The sequence below is a fragment of the Squalius cephalus genome, assembly GCF_949319135.1.
Source record: "Squalius cephalus genome assembly, chromosome: 19".
NCBI classification, from domain to species: Eukaryota; Metazoa; Chordata; class Actinopteri; order Cypriniformes; family Leuciscidae; genus Squalius; species Squalius cephalus.
The window spans coordinates 25,610,348-25,633,050 of NC_137140.1; the positions used below are offsets into that span (position 1 = coordinate 25,610,348).

General features: G+C 37.0%; 2 protein-coding genes across 3 annotated transcripts in view; both read right to left on the reverse strand.

The window, feature by feature from the left end:
- Nucleotides 1–22,703, reverse strand: part of vwa2 (von Willebrand factor A domain containing 2) — a 49,518-nt gene that overhangs the window by 11,828 nt on the left and 14,987 nt on the right. The window contains exons 1-4 of one of the 2 annotated variants that reach the window (XM_079851612.1): nucleotides 7,288–7,373; nucleotides 4,312–4,376; nucleotides 1,612–1,686; nucleotides 747–880 (exon numbers count right to left, since the gene is read on the reverse strand). In XM_079851612.1, coding sequence (XP_079707738.1) covers nucleotides 747–880; nucleotides 1,612–1,686; nucleotides 4,312–4,363 — 261 coding nt within the window. In that variant the 5' untranslated portion in view covers nucleotides 4,364–4,376; nucleotides 7,288–7,373. Of the gene's footprint in view, nucleotides 1–746; nucleotides 881–1,611; nucleotides 1,687–4,311; nucleotides 4,377–7,287; nucleotides 7,374–22,703 lie in introns of those variants that run through there. The other variant, XM_079851613.1, reaches the window with a different exon arrangement.
- Nucleotides 8,762–21,963, reverse strand: tdrd1 (tudor domain containing 1). The gene is made up of 26 exons (XM_079852304.1): nucleotides 21,875–21,963; nucleotides 20,668–20,834; nucleotides 20,528–20,580; nucleotides 20,216–20,300; nucleotides 18,902–19,016; nucleotides 18,728–18,791; nucleotides 18,558–18,641; nucleotides 18,307–18,486; nucleotides 17,981–18,124; nucleotides 15,176–15,344; nucleotides 14,983–15,069; nucleotides 14,701–14,877; nucleotides 14,328–14,435; nucleotides 14,013–14,183; nucleotides 13,634–13,885; nucleotides 13,418–13,546; nucleotides 13,231–13,338; nucleotides 12,449–12,619; nucleotides 11,999–12,343; nucleotides 11,744–11,860; nucleotides 11,494–11,610; nucleotides 10,926–11,093; nucleotides 9,965–10,339; nucleotides 9,660–9,734; nucleotides 9,201–9,238; nucleotides 8,762–9,069 (listed from the first exon to the last, which is right to left on the reverse strand). The coding sequence occupies exons 2-26, from the start codon at nucleotides 20,816–20,818 to the stop codon at nucleotides 9,010–9,012; spliced, it is 3,543 nt and encodes a 1,180-aa protein (XP_079708430.1). The 5' UTR covers nucleotides 20,819–20,834; nucleotides 21,875–21,963; the 3' UTR covers nucleotides 8,762–9,009.

Consider the following 22,703-nt stretch of genomic DNA (forward strand, 5'->3'; position numbering starts at 1 on the left):
GCAAGTTTATATCTCACAATTCTGACTTATTTTTTCCTGAGTTCATATATCACAACTCTTACTTTATAACTCACAATTGCGAGTTTATATCTTATATACATCTCATAATTGTGAGATTAAAAACTTGCAATTTTGAGAAATAAGTCAGCTGAAATCTTTTCAGTTTAAATCTTTTAATTCTGAGATTTTGTTGCAAAAAGTTGCAATTAGCTTTTTAATTTTTTTATTCCGTTGTGGAAACAAGCTTTCATATCACGTCGTTCCAATCCTGTATTCTGATATTTTTTGTAGTGACAATGGCTGTCATATTCCAAAACGTACGATAAACAAAATAAGCACCATAAAGATAGCTTATTTGACTTGTGTGCTATATTCCTTTACATCTTCTGAAGTCAAATTATGTCTTTATGTGACAAAAAATGTCACATAAAGACATAACAAAAAATGTGACTGCATTGGTTATTGGTTACAAAGTTGGTTACTGCATATGTGATAATGAATACCATTTTGTCATCCACAATGTCATCACATTAGTTTAGAAATGCGCACTTTTGTGTTGTTTTTAAAGCTTGAATACCCCTGACCACAATAAACGTTCATTATGTCAAGAGCTGCATTGTAAAAAATACAGCATAGTGGATTGAAACGGCATAGGAGCGAGTAAACAATGACTGTTTTTAATTTTGGGTGTCCTTTAATTGTGGGTGTTACTTTTAATCTGACATTGATTTCTATGCAAATCTGACCTTGTCTGGGCTGACATCAAGAGCCTCACACAGCTTCAACATGTAGTGCCGGGATCGTTCGAATCCTCCTTTCCCAACGCTGTAGGAGCTGTCCATCACAAAGAGAACATCCATTGCTGCAGAGCACTGCATCACTGACCACACACAGAAGAAAACACAAAAAGTCAAGACTGGTTAACCCAATGGCACATAAAAAAAAAACACAGTGGTGATGCAAAACAGCAACACTTACAAGTTCACATAAACACTAGCCTATATTTGACACATTTAAAGAGCTCAAAGGTCACCTGTGGCATGTTCTAGCAGAGATAAATACTCACAAACACATTACAGCAAGTTTGTGCTAGTCAACCGGCTAAATTATAATCCATGTAGCTGTCATGTTAGAACCCGCCGCCTGTCATAAAGAAGGTGATTAGACAGAGACGGCATGCCGCTGTCTGCACCAGCACACAAACACATTTCCCTAGCTATACAAATGCACACATAGCATAGACTTGCATTGTTTTTATGCTACTTATAATTTCTAAAGACAGGATTTAGCTAACTTCTAGGGGCAATTGTGGCCCTAAACTGTGGCTACGTAAATACACTAACTCTCACAGGATTTCTGTGTCTATGTGGAGTCATTCTTTCAAACTTTTAATATGAAACTAAACCCTCTCTTTACAAGTAAACACAGGTTTGTGACTCCCTTGCACATTTATATGGACACACGTTGGCATTAGATCAGTGGTTCTTTACAGACATGAATTCTTCTTTTTTTAAATTCAGTGTTGTTCCTCTGCACTATAGTGCTGCTTTGTACATGTTTGAGGAGTTTTCACTTGATTTTCTGACTGAGAAAGAAAAATTCAACACTCACTTTCTCCAGCAGCGTTGATTTTCATAATGGTTTCAAGATCTGTTTGTATCTCCTGTACAGAGAAAATGGACCAAACTATAAAGAAAGAGATACTGTAGTTAGCAGTTAATAGGCATTATACAGAGGTGTAAAAATTTAGCATTTCAATTTCAATTTCAAATGTTCTATTTTAAATATAGAAATAGAATTTTAAAATAAACTAATAAAACCTGTCAAGAAAGGGTCATATTTCACCCGAAAATCTAAAGAAAGATATAGTTTAAAAACAACCTATTTTTAGGATTGTTAAAGCTATTTTAAAACAATTAAGCACCACCACCAAACCTTGTAAATCTAATGAAAAAAAAGAAAAAGTTTAATCGCTGTAACAGGGAAAAATATTATGATATTATTAGTTTTTATACATCATGATCGTAAACATTGTCTGTGGTAAACATAACTTAATGATACTTTGACGTTTTGTTCTACAACGTACACTGCTCACAATCACACCCCAACTGTCTTATCCAGTTACTTATTAGAAACATACGTTTTCAAAAATAAACATAACTGCTTCAAAATTTGCGTTTTCGGTACGGGTGTGTGGTAATTTACTTTGTAGAACAAAACATTAAAGTATGATCAAGTTATGTTTTCCACAGACCTTATTTTACTCATAAATTGAAAAAAAAAAAACATTATAAAACCCCATAGGAAAATCTTGGGGAATTAGTCTTCAAGGATCTGATGTCATACCTACACCAATCTATTGTCTTGAACATAATGCAACTACAATATAATGCAAAAAATATTTTAGGTGTAATGTGACTTAGACGTGTATTTAGTGATACTGACCCAGGTACTCCCTCAGGCACTGTCAAAGTCAACAACAGGTTGCAAAAATGAGTCATTTGAGCACGGCTCCTAGATAGCTGATCTGACCCCTGCCCCCAAGACCCAGCTCCGTATGGAACTCGCTAAACATCCTTCGGAGAGGAATAATTTAGAACGATCAGCATTCCAGCAACGCCCACTGGACGTGAAGAGAACGGTCAGGCTGTCCTAGCCCATGTTTCCCGCTCGAGTGAGCACGGTTCAGAGCGACAAGCTCTCTCATGCATACAATCTCTGATTGAGAGGCAGGGGCCATGAGAACAGCCCAGGGTAGTGAAGACCCAGTGTAACGCTCCTGTGGAGTGGAGTGCGCTTGAGAATCACACACTTTAATCATGTGCTTTTGTCCCCTAACACTCATGCCATCATGCGGAGGGCTGCTCTCAGCACCTCGCCATGGAAACAGACCTCGGCCTAAGAAACCTGCAGGACCCCCCCCCCCCGAGTAGATGAGGGGCTGGGGGCGTCAGGGTGGAAATTATGCCACAAAATGTTAATGGTTTAATTCCACCGATGGTGAAGATAAATAAAGATGTGTGTCATCCTGAATCACTGCTATTCTCACAAGAATTCCAAAAGAGCAAACTGATACCTCAGAACCTTTGTAAATAGTAGCCAAATTAAATTAACACCTACACTTTAGTACATATACATATATATATATATATATATATATATTAGGGCTGTCAAACGATTAATCGCGATTCATCGCATCCAAAATAAAAGTTTGTTTTTACATAATATATGTGTGTATGGTGTATAATTATTTTCTATATATAAATACACACACATGCATGTATATATTTAAGAAATATTTGCATGTATATACTGTGTATATATATTTATATTATATATAATTTATATTATATATAAATATTTTACATATAAATAACACATTTTTCTTAAATATATATGCATGTGTGTGTATTTATATATAGAAAATAATTATACTCCATACACACATATATTATGTAAAAACAAACTTTTATTTTGGATGCGATTAATCGCGATTAATCGTTTGACAGCCCTAATATATATATATATATATGGTGATACAGTTTTGTAGTTTATAACTACACTTTAATTACAACCTCTTTACAAAGCCTGCATTACACTGTGACAGGTTCAATAAATGATCTGATCTGCGGTGTGATGAACCATGAAGCTTAATGATTTCGTTTGAATATGTACTATGCATTTTTACATCTAAAGAAGAAAGGACTGGTAATACTGGAAAGGGGATGTCAGAGCTAGTTATTTTCATATGATAGACGACCAGCATCAGTGATGTACAGTATGGCTCTGAACAAATCAACTTGTACTAGGTCACGGTGAATCTCCCCTCAAACCCTGCGGTGATCCCCTCTGACAGGCTGTGGAACCAAGAGACATTTTATCGCCTGATTTGAGCGGTCTGAAGGACTAAATCCCTCCTCAGATTTATGGCATTTGTCCAGGAACGTAATGGGAAAATATTTCAGGAACACGGGAAGATATCTCAATTCAGAACTCCACACTCCAACAAATAGAGGAATTTTGTGGAGGCCTCAGCATGACAGCCAATAAAGAATAACAATAATGTAAACAGATTTGGATCTCTTAGTCTGATAAAAAACCTTTTGCTGGCAGGGCAAATAATGTAAAAGCTAACGCACTTGTTGAGAAAATAAACATCTGGCTGAAATTCCTTGTTGAGGGCTATAATGAATTATTCTTTTCAGATAAACATCTCAAGTTACTAAGTACAACACATTTCTAAAGCATCTAAAGTCAACAAACAATATTTAAATCTCTTAAAAAATAAAGTGCTCAGCCACTTTCTCTTACCTTGACCAAACAGGAGCATGAGAAGGAGATGCAGCCGACTTCTAGAGGACATTTTGCATTGAGCCCTGAAATGTGAACAAAAAGATTAAAAAGTCTTTGAAGAGGCCAACTACTGAGTAACTGTACCAAAAAAAAAAAGGCTATGAGAATTCTAACAAAGAAAAAGCAACTGTGAGAGAGACTGTTTGGGAAAACAAATTTGGGAGAGAAAGATTTCTTGGAATTTCACTCATGAGATGGTGGGCTTGAGGTTAGTGGGACAGCAATTTTTATTGACCCTCAGGGGCACTGGTTGAACAAGCTAGGAACATGGGATGGGAAAGATCCAGGGATATTTTGAGATAAAACCCAACCAATTAATGGCTGAGGGACTCAGGTAGCATGAGGTCTGCAAAGAGAGTCTGTACCCTTATGCATCATAAAATGGCTGACAGCAGTCAAGGCCTGCACTACAATTCAAAGGACCCATGATACAATATTTATGGGTGGGCCACCTCTCCCCTGAGCCCAATGAGGAGGCATTACTGGGCCCCAAACAATGTTCCTAGTAGTCCCCCTGATCACAGGCAAGCTCAAGTCTAAGCCAGTCAAACTGTCGTCACATCAGACTAATCATTTACCCGTCTGTGTTTTGAGAAAAGAGGAGGGACAGCCCAGTGATGTGTGGAGAAAACAGAATGATACTGTTCATCTCAGATGAAGTCCCCCCGCAGCCACAAAATACTCCTGTGCCACATTCCCAGAGCTGAAGGTCAAAGTTCACATCTTTAAGAGCCCAACTTTATTATTAAATGAAACATGTTGACAAATGCCAGCTGGCATGCACCAGACAGGGGAATTATTCACCGCCACGAGTCACTGGATTTAATCTCAACGCCTACCAGTTCTGCTCTGCAAGTCAAGCCAACAAACATCCAAACCAACACTGTGAAATAAAAGAACTGGCTCATGTTCAGACTACTAGAATTAGCTACTTATTTCCAAATGCATTATGCATTAACCACAGGATGACATTGTTTTTTGTTTGAAAGTAGTAATTTAATACTATTATTCAGCAAGGACACATTAAATTGGTCAAAAGTGACAGTAATGACATTACAAAATTACAAAATATTTATATTTCAATTAAATTCTGTTCTTTTGAACTTTTCTATTAATCAAATAACCCTGAAAAAAATGCATCATGATTTCCACAAAAATATTAAACAGCACAACTATATTCAAAATTCTTAATAATAATAATAAATGTTTCTTGAGCACCAAATCAGCATATTAGACTGATTTCTGAAGGATCATGTGACACTGAAGACTGGAGTAATGATGCTGAAAATTCAGCTTTGCTGTCACAAGAATAAAATACTTTTTAAAACATATTCAAATAGACTGTTATTTTAAATTATAGTTCACAAGATTACTGTTTTACTGTATTTTTGACCAAATAAATGCAGCCTTGGTGAGTATAATAAACATTTAAAAATCTTTTGAACGATACAGACTACATTTGAATGTTTTTTAGGACATCCATAACACACACTTAAAGACACCTACCCTCACACCATTTTACAAACCTTCCCAAACGTAGTCTTTGTGGTTGAGAAAAAAGCAACTAACAGTATTTCAAGTCTAGTCAGATCTACGTCCAAGATGACAATCATGGCGTGCGTTCAGTAGAATCTTTTCTTCAAATGTGTTTGAGAGACATTTAAAGAGCACAAGGAAAATGTGTGTGTGTGTTATGTCTGCACTGTTGTATCTGATTGGTCAGGTTCCAGGTGTTAAGAGCAGTTTAAAGGCAGAGTGGTTATCAGTTTTGGAATGAAATGAAGTGACTATTGAGGCAGTTTGGACCTGTGAAGTTACTCTTTGATCGTCTCACTCATGGTTGGACTTCTGAAGATACCCACAGTGCACCACTCAAGAGAGGAAATGTGGGATGCCACCTGACATTCTTAAAGATAGAATCTATTCGGTAAAGAATCAAATCCAGCAAACTGAGAGAAAGACTTTTGGACAATCCAGCCACACACAGCACCCTTTCTGAGACTTCAGAAACTTTCGGACTGCAGTCTGATAAAATCTTCCCCTGATAAGGTGCATTTCCTACTCATGAATGAACAGCAGGAAGAAGACAGCACTCGCTCAGGTGCCATTTCAGAAAACCTTCTTTGAGGCTGATAATCATCTGGATCCTAAGAGCACCTCACAATCCTGCCATACGATAACCTTGACTAACAACCCGTCTCGGTCTGTGTAACAAGTGGAGCCGTCTAGGGCCAGATCAACCCAGCACTGGCTCTGGCTCTCCTAATTCCTCTTTATTCCTAATTTCATACATTCCTCACTGGTCTAAGCTTTCACTTTAATTATTTCCTACTTTATCTATGAACAATTCCTAACCTGATCTTTTAGATGCAAAAAAACGCCAAAATATGATCATACTCGCCCGAGGGACCTCCATGCTAAAATATAAAATATAATATAAAAAATATTAAAAAAAAATTCCAGTTTGAAAATTCCTGGCCTAAATAACAACTATAATGCATAGCAAATCAAATTGTAAAATTTAAATTTGCAAAACATCTTTTGCTCAGACTGTCCTCTTACCTGTTTATTTAAAATCTGCTGCAAGTTTTAATATTTTTTAAAAAGCCACTAAGTCTTGGTTAATTCAGCAACAAACTTGCACACGTTTAATTTTCTTTCTTTTTTCCCCCTTTTCATTTTTCTCTTTGGATTTGTTTGCTGTTGGAACTGTAATTTATAAAAGCCCTTCTAGAGTGTTGCAAATTAGCATTAGCTACAAGCAGTATGATACATGCATTGGATGGCTGTTGTCAGTTTTATCTATGTTTATTTTATCAGTCCCTATACAAATAAAACATTAAATACATAAAAGTTGGCAACTACATCAGCTTTCATACAGTTGTATGATATTGTTAAACATACTAAATATATGTATTTAACTGCAGAGCTTACGTTTGTTAATGGATGAGACACAGGTGTATGCAGCTGCTTGATCCCACTGGGAGCAAATGACTTGAGCTCAGTGCACTGGACTCTCCTATAATCAGAGGAGTGACAGTAATGAGAAGAGAGGTTGAGGATGAAAGTACACAGCATTCAAATGCCTGATAATAAGGGCCTTATTTAAGGCTCACTCATTTGTGACAATCCATTTTGATTGGAAAACATGAGCAAACTCACTTTAAGACATTTTGAATTATATCAACTCTGTTTTTTATGAGAAATTGGATATTATTTAACAAGGGAAATCCTCCTGTGCAGTGACGTCACGCATGCAGCAGCCACAGAGAATTGCAGTTCATTTATTTGCATTATCCATTGTTAACTCTTTTAACCTATTTAGTATTTGCTTAATATTAAACGTAATTTAGATCAAAATTTGCCTATTACATTCTTTAATGCAGAAGTTAGGGTAAATCGAATAATCCATGCGCTTATACCGTTTGTATTCTGACTGGCACAAAATGTATTAACTCACTTTCACAACAAATATTTAAATAAAACATTTCATTCATTCCCTTCCGCACAATGTTGTTTCCGAAAAGAAAACTGTATTTGTAACATTTTCTAATGTTTTGATTTTGATAAGCGATTAATGCAAATAAAATGAATCCAACAAATGTTCGATATATTCTCAATGCAAATAACAAAATGACGCTGTTAAACAATTCTATTCACACGATTCATGAAAATACAGTACAGTAATACGCCGCTAGACAGTGCAAGATCTTAAAATTACTATAGTAATCGGTTCAATTTCTAGCACCACTGGACCGACCATTGAGTTTAGTTTCGTAAAACTTCAGCTAAACGACATCTTCCAACATTTCTATTTTAAATGAGTAAAGTTAAAACCTCTGATAATGAGTTTCTCACCTCTCCGTCCTGTTCTCCCCGCAGGTACTGAAGTGTCAGTTTCTCTAGTGCTCAGGTCGTGTTGAACAGGAGAGGGTGCTCTGTTCTGCTCTGCTACTTCCGTACTGACTTCATCCTCAATTCAAATTACTCTACAGCCCTCTTATCAACCCAAGACCAAGTTAATAAAAAGTGTCACCGTTATGCTCGAATTAAGTAAATTAGGATTAAGTAAGGAATTCTTCATCACACAATGAAAATTCTCATGTTTCAAACCAGTACATCTTTCTCGCAAGTGACATGAGACTTTCATTCCCGTTCATAGCATGGTTCTCAATGCAGTGAAGTGAATGGTGACTGAGGCTGTCTCTTAACATCTTTTGTGCCACAGAAGAAAAGTCAGTCATAATAGTTTAGATGAGTAAATGACAGTAAATCTTTGTGTGAAAGTTGTTACATAGACGAACCCACTTTAAAAGGCTTGCATAACCAATTAAACACACAGACAGTTGGTACTCTATAAAGAAAAGGAAAAACCAAACGGCTCCAAACAAACTTGAGTACTTTTTTAATCAAACTGGAACACAAGGAACAAAACTGGCCATAGAAAAACAAAAAAACTGACCATGTGGAACTGGAAAACTGAATGGCAATGCTGCATTATTCACGATTAATAGTTACATTCTCTCTTGGCTCAAGAAATAAAATCACAAACATTATATAGGCTATAATAAAACAATATTAGTTCAATAAAACAAAAATAAAATATTCATACTTTTTGAAAGATAAAAGCTACTTGACAATGAAGGTCTTGAGTTACTATTTGGTTCCATCAACTTGTTTGACGAGGAGCAGAATCAATTTCTCAATATGGTCAATCTGAAGAGAGAAAAATAATTAAATACATAGAATGAGCAATATGTATGTGCAAACTATGCATTAGCTTTCAAAAAAAAAAAAAAAAAAGATGTATATATATATATATATCTTGTGTTTGCAGCTTTCCGAACCTTTTGCTTCAGCTCAAGACAACAGCAAGATCGGGGAGCTAGAAAGAAAGAAAAATTTCAAAAACATTTGTTTAGTTTAGTTAATTAGTACATTTATATTTTAAAGCTCATAAGACTACAGACAGGTTGCCCCTTAAACAGAAATCAGCAATTGTGCGTGCACTAGGCTAAACTACTCAGAATATCTGACTGTCGAGACCAATTCACAATGCACTGACGGACACGACCAACATGGATAATCGCCAGAATTACAGTATGTCACTACTCAGACATTCCACGACACGACAAACAGGTGCCGACCAACACCAGAGGCTGACAGGTAATCCAACAAAACCCAACAAAAGTGTCTCAGAATCTATCAGTGCAGTGTGAATTGGCATTTAGTGATGTTAGTGATAGTAATGTCAACATTTTTACAATCCTTTGCAAGTTATCAGTCTCAGAAACACCAATACCCACCACTGCTGCCCTTTGAGCTTGTAATGTCTTGTGGCTCAGAGCATTCCACTGCAGCCATAGTCTTGGGCATGTTTTCTGAAATCAGACATAATAAATGTTTGACAACTGTTTCCCTGGATATGATGACAAGGCTCCTTTTAAATAACACCTTTGAGTTACAGCTGAGAACACCAGGTGGAACAGCACCTGTGCGCCAGAATTTCATTGCTACATATCCTGGACAAATTCTTGCGCAAGCCCAGTAAACACCTACATTAATACTAAGTCTTGCCAACATGAATTCTGCCCAATGTTTAATTCCTCACCTGGTTTCTCAAGTCTGTAGCTGGCACTTAAAGGCGGAGCTTGATCTTTCAGGTCATGTTTCTCCATACCTGCAGATTGAGTTTGATCTGCAGCCTTGTTTGAGCTGACAGTTTGTGTCTGCCTCTTATCTAGATCCTTTTTCTCCTCATTGACAATGGAAGGCAGCTTTGAGTTAGCCTTACTCTGTCCTTTCTGCAGAGCTCCAAGGATGATGGAATTAATATCTCTGTCAGCTTGACCTGACTGCTGGGTAAGGGTTAGCAGGTTGGAGGTCCCATCAAAGCCCTGCAGATTTGCCAGGACGCCCCCACTCAACTGAATCCCAAAGAGTTCCAAAACTTCAGTGGGCCACACTGTAGGAAAGTGCTCTTTACCTGTGCACAAAAAAACAAAAACAATAATGGCTCAGCATTGTTAAAAGAAGAAATCTAAATCTATTCTGTGACTTAATCCAGGCTCAGACAACAAGAGTTTTAGGCCAGTTTATCCCTCCCAACAATCAGATAAAAAAAACCTTGTCTAAGACCTTGGTCGGTTCTGATAATTGGCACAGATTAACCGGTAAAGTGTATGTTGTGAGACGTTTTCAGATATAATCTTAAACCTCTCAATCTGCTCGCAGACACATCAGGATCGTCCCGATGATAAACATTTAAATAGGATTTTAAATCAGGATGATTATGACTATGATTACATCAGTACTTTCACAATAGCCAATGAGAGACAAGTCTACAAGGAGACTGCTATGAATGAAAAAACAAGCGAATCTTAATATCTTGAATTGTGTGATGCGCCACGATTGTGCATGTTTGAGATTTGAAAGAAGACAATTTGTAAAGATTCACCTTGTGTGTGATGCAACCAGATTTCATAATCAGTAAGGATTTAAAAACTCCCAGCCTTACAAGGGTTTTAAAATCAGCAATGATTTGTGCATATTCAGACGAGTGAAAGTCTTACCTCCCAGTCCACACCTGACGATCTGAAATGGATGCTGGAGAAGTTCTTTGGTGATGGGAAGGATACTGGAGACAGGGACTGTCTCCATGTTCCCATAATCGGCGTAAATTACATGTGCATGCTTGGTCGTCACCTCCAACACAACAGCTCTGTACCAGTTTTTGTCACCTGAATAAAGAGTTAAATTTGACTGATTTACACATCAAGGGGATATCAGTAGCTCAACCACATGACACAACATCATGAAACTCATAAAAACACATCACAGCAACAACTCTCTCATAAAAATAACATTATGACAGAATATGTGAGGTTTTGAAAAAAACATTTTAAAATCACTTATAAAGGGGTTTGTTGCACACACACTTTTACAGCTGTAGTTTAAAAGCTGCGGTTCCACTACAGGTTAGATGGACCTGGAATTACCCAAAGTTTTGAAAGGTAGTGTATATTATAAAATAATAGTGCTGCTGATTTGCAAAAATTCACCATATAGTTTAACACTGCACATGTGATTCCATCTATTTATCCCACCCAGATAAGCCACGGGGGTGAAGGTCAAACTGACCTGAGAACTGTGCGCAGCAGGCAGCTCCTGGTAAAGGGTGGCACTGATTGGGTATTGGCTGTTTGCTGCAGTACTTCGCAACATCAGTCATAATGGCCTTCAGACTGTCTACATTCACTAGGAGGAAAACAAAATCAGCTTAATGTAAAGAAGCATCATTCTAATGGTATAACCATGGTTATAATATAACCATAATAATAGTTGCTCTAGCTAGACTTTATGCTTTAAACACTACATTACGAGAGCACACCTCGTCCAGGATTCATTATGTAAAAGAGACTAGGGCTGATCACTGCTGCCACCCTTGGTTGGAACGTGTCACTGCAAGACAGCTCCAATGTCTTCCAATTCAAAGGAAAAGAGTCACCTAAATGACAGTGAACATCATTTAATCATGCACAAGAACAAAAAAACAAAAAAAATTCCTGCATATTTCTAGTACTAGCAATTACAAAACTATAAAGCCATATTTAAATGGTTTTAAACATCATTTATGCTAACTTACTTAATGCTGTTGAAACTTCTGGGGCATTGGCAGCTCCATTGATGTTCAGTTTCAAAGGCTCTTCAACAGGTGGAGTCTGATCAATGGGTTTTAGAGTGGGCATATCCTCAATCTGATTGGAGGGTTTAGTTGGCTGCAGTGGAGGCTGTTTCACCTGTCCACAAGGTCTAGCCAGGTGCTCAGAAATTAGCACAGCAGCAATGCTTTGGCCAGCGCTCTCTAGCTCCACCCCATAACCCTTCTCAGTAATGGACAGCACTCTGCCACTCAATGGCTGACTGGCACAAAGAGCCTGAAACTTATGCATTGCCTCTTTACTCCACTGACCCTCCGCTGGTTCGACTCCTGCACAGTGATTGTTGGCCATATGTACAATGCACTCACAACAAAACAAATTCCGACTAATTTGTAGTCACACACACACATTCAAACCCCCCCCCAAAAAAATACCTGCAAGCCAGCAGCGGATCGCTTGGAAAGGCAGCTTGAGCAGACTCTGGGTGATGGCCTTCAGATGTGCTGCCTCCACCTCACAGGAGTTCCCATAGTCCACAAAATAAACTTTAGTCTTACCATCTCCACACACTTCTAATACCATGGCTCTGTACCACTGGGCATCTCCTGCAAACAGGAAGCAAAAACATTGAAAAATGCACCTGTACATTACCATTTAAAAGTTTATTAATCCTTTTATTCAAGCAAGGATGAATTAAATTTATCGAAAATGACAGTTTAAGACTTAGACATCTTGTGTAACAATGTTAGTTTCAAATGAATGCTTTAACTTTCTAAAAATCAAAGAACCCTGAAAAAAATACATCAGCTGTTTTTAACATTGAAATGTTTCTTGAGCACCAAATCAGCATATTAGAATGATTTCTGGTAGATCATGTGATACTGAAGGAATCAAATAAATAAATTGCATTTTAAAAGTATTCAAATACAAAGGTTATTTTTAAATGCTTATATTTCACGATATTTTTAGTTTTTACTGTATTTTGATAAATGCAGCCTTGGCAAGCAAATGATACTTTACGATTCCAAATCATTAAAACAATCTTATCGACCCCAAACTTAACATTAATGTTTATCTAGCATCTTAAATGTCAGTTGTCAACTCTGCTTCTTGTAAATAAAATTGTTTGAATATGAAAAAAAATTCTGTTTACTTTAATTATAAGTGTGTTATAACTATGGTAACTATGGTGTTTGTTTGGACGAGTCAGGATCACCTGTGAAGAGAGCACAACATGGTTCTCCCACAGTTGGTGAAAAGGGAGCTCTGCCCAATTCACAATGCCTTTTGAGCTCATAGGACAGCTCCGTCAGGATGTGTGAATCTGCCAAACAGAAATAAAATAATTACAAACATGATGAGTCAAACAGTGTAGAAAGAACAACACTGGCGGACAGTCGCACCGCTACTGTAGTTGTAACAGTAGAATTCGTCCAGGCTCTTCAAAGTACTAATCACCAGCTCCACCTTTTGGCCATCGAAGGGAAGTTCAGCACAAGTCCACTCCATTTTCTCAACAGGCAGACTGAGAGCTAGGGTAAAATTAAAAGATATTGATCTACATTATCCTTTTGAAAAAGATCAGAAATAGCTCAAATAAAATAAGGTTCTGTACTTACATGGCATTTCAGGGAAGGATGCCTGAGCTGGTTCATTCTTCTCTGTCTCCAAACTTTCAATGGCAGCATAACCCATGTTAACCAACAACTCAGCGACATTGGTCTGAGGGTCACTAGTCTCGTCGATCATGGACACCAGAGCCTTACCGTCCTTCTTACCCAGAATCTCAACCCGAATGAAGCGGTTGCAGACCAGACGTTTCACCATCAAAATGGCCTCCTCTGACCAGTCGTCTGTTGGAGACTTTATACCTGGAGCAATATGAACATGTTAATCAAGAAAACAATCTTGCTGAAAATCTCTGACTGTGTCATGCATGCAAATCTATTTATGCTGAGCCAATTACAGATGCTCAGTGAATAAATCATTGCACTATACCTGCCAAAGAACAGGGGATTGCTTGTGTTGGTAAAGCCAACAGATCCTTGTTGATTGGTCGTAGGCGAGTTAACTCAACTTCCTCAGAGTTTCCAAAGTCTATGTATCCGACACATACGCAATCCTCAGAGGAATAGGCCAGAACTTTAGCTCTATACCACTGGTTGTCCTCTGTAATGCATGAGGAGATGGCATCAGAAGATACCACTTTTAAAGTGCATTTTTACAGTTCAACAGTCCCCAGTCCCATTCACCGATGGGAAGGCACACTTTAAACATTTTTACATGAAAAAAAAACTAAAAAAACGGTCTGACCAGAGAATAGTGAGCAGCAGACAGTTCCTGGCGCAGGTCTGAAGATCTCATTGGCCAGAGTGTTTGAGCAGTGCTCCCTTAAATCCACCTGCAACTGCTGGATTATACCTGAATACATTAAGATTATATCATACAATCAACATACTGAAAGTAATAATGTTACTTTCTTGTAATAATATTTAACAATATTACTGTTTTACTGTGTTTTGATCAAATAAATGCAGTTTTGGTGAACATGAAAAAAAAAAAAAAAAAACACCAACACCTTGAACAGTAGTGTATGCACCAATGGTCATGTAATAAAAATACCATGAAATAAAAAATGTTTACTTGAGGTAAAATTGTGTTTTAAATCAAGTTGCAGAAAGCTCACTGGCATTTTCAAGCTTCTGACAGAGGATCTCTGAGGGAGACTGGATGTGGGTGACCACTGCAGTGAATGCGTCACCCACTCCTTGAATCAACGGATCTGGAGGCCTGGCTTCAGAGTTCTCATTCTTTCCTCCAGACAAGCGCTTGAAGTTTTCAAAGGATGCCTTCAGCAATGAATCTAAAGAAAAGATGCAAATAGATCAAGGTGAAATAATAAAATGAAAATTGAGTGAATCATTTATAGAAGATGAAAAAAAAAAACCCAGATGAGTCAGCAACTCACTGATGTTCTGTTCAGTCTGTGGTTTGACAGCAACATCCTCCTTTATAGCATAGCCCTGGTCTATCAGAAAAGTGCTCATGTATTTACCTGTATCCAAAAAAAAAAAAAAAAAAAAAAAAAAAAAAAAAAATTACATGGTTGAACATCTTGCTCATTTCAAATACAGCTCTCCAAAGAGCCACGTATGCCCTACCAAGCATGCTAAGAGGAACATCTACAGCAAGCAGAGCTCCATCATTCATGATGTCCAACACTGTGAAAGTGAGGCTCTTTCCAGTAATCATCTGCCTAACAGCAATAGTGCATTCGCCTGTCCAACTTCCTGTCACAGGCTTTACCCCAGCAATACAACACTGCAAAGCCTGTAAAAACAACAAATCAGCTTTGGAAAAAGCATGAGATAATGACTACTGCTGGAACCATAAGTAATTTAACAAGAGCTGAGCAGTATCATTTTCACTGTGGCTTGACAGATATCAAATTAAGAAACATAAGGAATATTGCAAACATTTTAATATACTTTTTATTTGGCAGTTACAAATATATGTACTGTATATGTATATGTAATAGGTCTGGGACAATACACCTATCTTCCGATTCGATACTTTCACGATACTTGGGTGCCTATACGAAATGTGCGATTCTACTATTCTTACTATTCTAGTATTGGGATTTCGATATTGCAATGCATTGCGATTTTTTATATTTTACACTAGACAGTGGGGAAAAGCTAAATAATACACTTATACAAACTGTACATGTATAAGATGAGTCATATTTACAAAAACAATTCACATCTTTCAGAATTTTTTTTTCAAAAGCAACATACAGTACTACATTCTCTTGAATAAATGATTCAATAACAAATTAAATTAACAGTCACGTGTCACCACTACAACGTAATCGAAAAATGCGTTATTTAAAGCGGCAAGTTTCTATCAAAAGCTGATTTACTCTATTTTGATCGCTACCGTAGACAGTGTTCATGACAACTCTCTCTGGGTCAGCGGCAAATCAGATTTGAATGTTGCGATATGATTGTCAAAGGTTTAATAGACAGACAAATTGAAATATCACGTGGGTGTTTGAATTGAGATCACAGTCTTTTAAAGATTAATTGTGCAGCTCTATTGTCTTATCTCTCTCTTTCTCAGCAAATGAGTAGCGCAAGGGCTTTTTAGTGCATTCAGTCTCACGTAGCTTTCACGTGTAAGACTGGAAAAACTGGAAGAGTGGGCAACTCTGAGAGAACAAAGGAAATTAACATTTGAACTCACTCATGCACCATTCGAGACGCAAGTCTCACCTCAGAATCATCCTAATCTACATCCCTTTCCCTCTTCCCCATTCCTTCTCTCTCATGCTGAGATCACCAAAATTCACCCAAGAATCTATATGGTTTAATGTGAATAATTATCATACAGTATTACACATGTTTGGTATCATTTGAAATGTCTCAGTGCGACTGGTACAAAGGGCTCATTCCCAAAGAAGTAAACCAAAAGGTAATAAGGTATTTAAGAGTTTAGAGATAACTGGCACACAACGGAGGGTGTGTCTTCCAGGCAAATGGCATCCTGCTCCCAAAAGGTGTAAACTCTGAATGCAAATTCCCATTGTTAACAAATGTTTACATGTGAAAGATGTTTCTGTCTATATAAAGAAATGCAAAAAGAGGCTCAAGGCGATTTCTGAGAGTGGCCAAGACTCTCAGCATCATGTATTTTCTAATGTCAGGTTCACATCTTTTCTCTTTATTCCAGAGCATTTGATGTTTTGATTATGATTATGAACTGATTATGAAATTGGCATGATACATTTACTTGACATAATTAATTGTTACATTTGATTTTATTTTGACTGACTCTGCAATTGTTTTCCCAAGTAGATTAAACGGATATGTATGTTACCGAAAGTTTTGCGTCAGATTAGTGACGACTAATATATGGAACCAATTCAACTGTACTTGGTTTTCAAAGGAAATAAGTGAATTTCCGTTTAGAACAGCAAATGCTGCTTGACCAATCTAAATTTGGGTGTGTCTTACCTCTGTTTTAATTTAATGTTACTTTAGATAAGAGTACGTGGGAAACCACGACATGGTCAATCCAAAGCTATTATAAGAGAAGTAATGTTGGTCAGCTTATATCTGTATTAGTGGACATACCTCTACTGAAGTAAACATCAAGTTAAATTCAAGTTTATGCAATTCCATGGGGGCTATACCAAAGTATCTTTGATTGTGTAAACGTGAATGTGACCGATCTCAGGCATATAGCAATTACCTCTCTTTGGTGACCAAAACTGATGAGTTAGTGAACGTGAGATCCGTGTTAAACAGAAGATATGAGGACCTCTGAGCGACATAGTTTCCTAATTTGAACGGGTAAAATATAATTAAAGAGTTAAATAGAACAATTAAATGTATTGCTAAACTATTATATGATTGACCAATAACCAATTGGCAATCTAACTTAAATTTAAAGTTGTGATAAAATGGAGTCAGATATAAAATAGAGTCAGATAAAAGCTTAAATGGAATGAAATTACTTTTCCACACGGAAAGACAGTTACACGTAGAGACCTTCACCCGTCTTAGCGGAAACCCCCATTTGGAACAATAAATGGGCTTACACACGATGGGCATCCACTTGGGACATTACAACACTTTACACTCATAGATAACGACATTTCATCTTCTGTTGGAACAAAAGTGTCTAACTTCTGTCAACCTCATCTATAAGCAAGGACAAAAATAAAGCAATTTCATTTGAATTAATAACGATTCTGGAATAAAAAACAAAAATATTTTAAAATCGTAAAACAAAAATTGCGATAGTTAGTTGAATCAGTTTTTTCTCCCAGCCCTAATATACATATACACTCACATTCATACATGTACGGAATCAACAATAATAATACTAAAAATATGGAATTAATAGTATAATTAATAAGAATAATAATAAGAAGAATATTATTATGAAATGGAGTAACTCACAAATGGTGGTGCAGCATCGATATTGTCAGAGAGAGGCCTTATGTTGTCAAGTGAAACATTCTCCTCATTCCCAAAGTCGATGTAAATTACACTAGCAGTTTTGTGGGCCACATCAACTGACTGAACCTCAGCTCGATACCAGTTCTAAATCAGCATGAAAAAGACCAAACTGAGCAAGACAACACTCACTATTCAACGGTTTAAGATGAAACAAACTTGACCTGTTACGCACTGCACTGATTTAAGACATCAATGCATATTTCACAGAAATTCTAATCACTCTGGTTCTCTGACGAATTAAATTAAAATGTAATTATTTGCCTCACCCGATCAAGTGAAAATTTAACAGCACAGAGCTCCCCAATTTCAGGCTTGTATTCAGGAGCAAATGAAGTGCTATAGGCCTTCTGGAGCTCTGCAGTGATGTTTTTCAGGGACTCCATCATCTCGACTGACTGTAGGTGGATGGAGAACATCCCAGGGTTCCTCAGGTCAATCACTGTACCCTGAAAAAAAGATGCTCTGTGAGGCAGAGAGTCTATAGAGAATAAAGCAATATAGGCCTAATGAAAAGTACCTGTATCTCAGCTCCTTTGGAAACATTGTTCTTGCGCAAATCACGTCGAAACATTCCCTTTGGCTTTAGGTCAACACAGATCTCCTGTAAACGAAGATAATTTTCTAAAGAAATTAGATGGAATAACTAACTACTGCAAGTGCAAGTACCTATAGCAACCTCTATAGTACCTTAGCTTGAAGGCCACCAAGTCCATTTCCAGATGGCATGGCTGTGGATTCCTTAATTTTCTCACTGATTTTAAAAAAAAAAAAGAAAAAAAAAAAAAGAACACACGTATGAAAAAAGGACATTTCCACATTGTGCTTCCAAAACACCACTGATATCCAGAGAACATCTAGTACCTGGTAGCTTCTGGAAAGCTAGGTTTGCAGACATGTCGATGAGCTTTCCAATCCTGACTCTGACAAGCTACAGAACAGTAGCATGTTTTTTTACAACGAGTGCACCTGAAGTTTCCTAAATAGGGTACAAGAAATATCACTAGTAAATGACCAACTCATTCTGCTGATCAAAGCCAGCCAAGACATGTTTGCAACACACCATCAATGGGCAGGAACATAAATATGTATACGCCATCTTGAAACGGTCAGCGTAGCACCACTCACATCAAGAATCAATTATGCCACAACATTCAGCTTCTGGTTATGAAACCGCCTAAAATTACATTTACGAAGAAATGGTAACCCTTCACAGGTGAGAATGTGTTGGCTTGTGTTTTATATGTATTAACTCAATATTACAGGTTTTTACTATTATACTTGATGTTTTTAGTGCTCAGTCAACCTGCTCTCGAATGGTCACGAACCGGCTTTGACATTTCCAATATGGTAGATGGCTTACGTACAGTGGCCAATAGAAACAGACGTTGTTTTACATGCAGATTACAAAAAATTTCTTAGTATTTCTGTCTTGTTTTCCATTACAAATATCTTAAAAATCCTAAAATGATATTAAGTATTGTTTTCTGAATAATTTATCAAAATTAAGTGTTTATATTTTAAACAAGAAATAAAATCTGTTAATGAGGTAAACAAGTTTTTTTTTTTTCTTAACCCACTGACAGATATTTCTTGTTTTAAGCATCAACTAAATTTGGAAGAAATATGAAAAATATTTTAAAGTGTTAGTTCACCGAAAATGAAAATTCTGTCAGTAATTACTCACCCTCATGTTGTTCCAACCCCGTAAGACTTTCGTTAATCACAAATTAAGATATTTTTGATGAAATCTGAGAGCTGGCTCACTCATTCATAGGCTGCTAGGTAATCGATATCTGCCATCAGCCTACCTAGCAGCCTATGAAGGAGTGAGACAGCTCTCAGATTTCATCAAAAATATCTTAATTTGTCTTCCGAAGATGAACGAAAGTCTTACGGGGTTGGAACAACATGAGGCTGATTACTGACAGAATTTTCATTTTTGGGTGAACTAACCCTATAAGTAATTTTCCTTCACAAGTGATCCGCGCATGTATGTTTGTATAGTGACCAAAAAAAAATAAAAAAATAAAAATTAATGTTGCCTATTTTATCATGTCTTTAAATATGACCCATCCATCAGATTTCAGAGTCGTTGTTATTTTAAAAAGCTAATTATACCAAACAAATAAGAGCGCTTAAGTTGAACACTGACTGAAATCAAGCAAAGTAACCTACCCTGGTGACTGCAGTAATTGCACAACTTTACCAGTGGGCCCAGCATGGACCCTGCTGTCTGTGGGGGAGACAAGAAATCTCCACACTGTGGAAAAGTTAAACGCTTTAAATATTGATATTACTGCAGAAAAGTATCAAAGCTGTCTGATCTCTGGTTAAAGTCTCAAGAGGAAAATATTACAAATATATCTACATAGCTAAACAACCAATGTTAGCATATTAAGAATAGTGTTTGACTTTAAAAAAAAAAAAAAAAAAACACTTGAAAAGAAACATATTTAATCATATATAGAGTCATTATCACATACATACATTGTTTTTTGCAGGAATTGCATTCTCCTTTCTGACAGCATCACTTTTAGGATCTAAAGAAGTGGAAACAGAAAATGATCAAGATTGTTTTTTTTTCCCAAGAGTCAATGACAAAATGCTCAAAAACATTTAACCAATACCATCTAGAACATCACTCGCTAGAAGATTTTCATGAGCGAGGTCCTGAATTGCTGGTGCTGGTCCTCTAGGACTGAGTGAACTCGGTCCAGTCGCAGGTCTCCTCAAAGGGAGATTGGGTCTCACCAAAGTCTGAGTGAAAGATCGATTCATTCTTCCCTTGGTTTCACTGTAAGGTAAAATAATATACACTATTAGTCAGTATTATGAGTTTGTGTGTGTGTGTCTGGAATGATAGGGTATTATTCAAGACATGCAATGTTGTGACTGAGAACATGAACGAGGCTCGGGACAGTTGACAGGCCAGTGCTGCAACGTTACGAAAGTTTAAGCCATGCCAATTGAAATGTTTAAGTGCAAGAATTCGCATTACTCGCCATCTGTGCGCAAACATCCGAAGCGCGCGCCAATACCCCCGCGTCTCGCACAGCGCGCGAATATTGAATTGAGCTTTTTTCACTTCTTGAGCTTGAAAAAGCCCATGATGTCCAGTTTCGTCGTAAGCTCCAAACATAGTCATTTATGGCTTAAGTGAATATAAACAGCTCCGAAGGAAAAAGCATCAGTACTGCTCTTGAAGTGACAACTATTCACGTCCTTAATGTTACTCAAACAACAAAAGTAACATTCCAACAAAATCCCTCACTCACTGCTCTTGACTTGCCTATTGTAACATTTATACCGGTTAGGTTTAATTTATACGACAATGCAGTGTTATTTTACATTTGATCACTTTACTACATTTCTGTACCTGAAAATTGCGCATTTCTAAAAGGTTGGTGTCAGAACTGCCTGTTTTAGCAAAAACAATTTCCTGGCTGTTAAAAAGTTAGTTTTTTTTTGTTTTGTTTTTTGCCCGTGCATCAGCAGGTGTGCAAAAAGTTGGTTTCAGGCCTTGAATACATGCTGATAATGCCTTCCTTTCTATAAAAGTGAACTGAAGTGAAGTTATATTCCCTGAACTAACTACAAAACCCAGTGTAATGAATATAATAATAATGTCAGTGTTGATTCTGAGAATGACGCAGAGCTGTTTACACGTGGCCTGCTAGATTAATCGACAGGGCAAGTTTTCTATTTAAGTATACCCTTCCCCTTGTTATACGTGTAAGGTAAGACAACTTAATAAGTGTAAATTTAATAAATACAAGTACGTAACAACTTTCACAAATGTATTATTGCAGAGATGAAAGATAGAGATGTTCTTACCCTTGACACCACCTCGTGCTTTAGGGATTTTATGCGCATGCGCAATTGAACGACCTCTGCGACCTAAGGACTTCACGTGATTGAGGAGCCTTTTGCTTTTCACATTTACTAGCATATAACGTAACATATTTTGTAGCGATGCTTTATTTAAAGGCAAAATCTACATTACAATTTTCAGATATAGACACGATTAAAAAAAAAAACAGTTACAGTAATATACATGGTGGATTAAGATAAAAAGTAAAGTAAAAGTTCAATATAAAATATGTTTACATTTTAAAACGAAAGTCTCTAAATAAATAAAAATAAATTAAATCGTAAAAATACATAAAGATTGAATGCTGTAAAGAGTCTTAATTTGTTTTGCTGTTCTTCTCCCCCCTTCACTGTTTAAATATATTGATAAAATGAATATCTGAACTGGGGGAACAAATTAAGTTTCCACTTACTGTCACATACATATCATTGTGTTTTGGTTTGGGTTGGTTATGCTCTGTTCCTGTTCCCTGTCATTGTAAGTTGGCCTTAGGGTGCATCCAAAAACTTGAACATGCTGCCTTTGGATGACTCATTCCAAGGTGAAGGCATCAAGGCACGTCAGAATCCAATAGCTTCAATTCCTGTCTACTGAGATACCTTCATCTGATCGATTTTTGAAGGAAGCAGAAAATGTATCCGTCACTGCTTTTGATATCCCTGCGTTCCATGCAGTGACAGACAGTTGATCAAGAAAAATAAAGATGGTGTTTGAAAGTTGTGGTTGCTGACCAATTTGTGTGTAAATGTATGTTTTTGACCAACGTTTTCCAATTCTAATGTCATTTCTAGC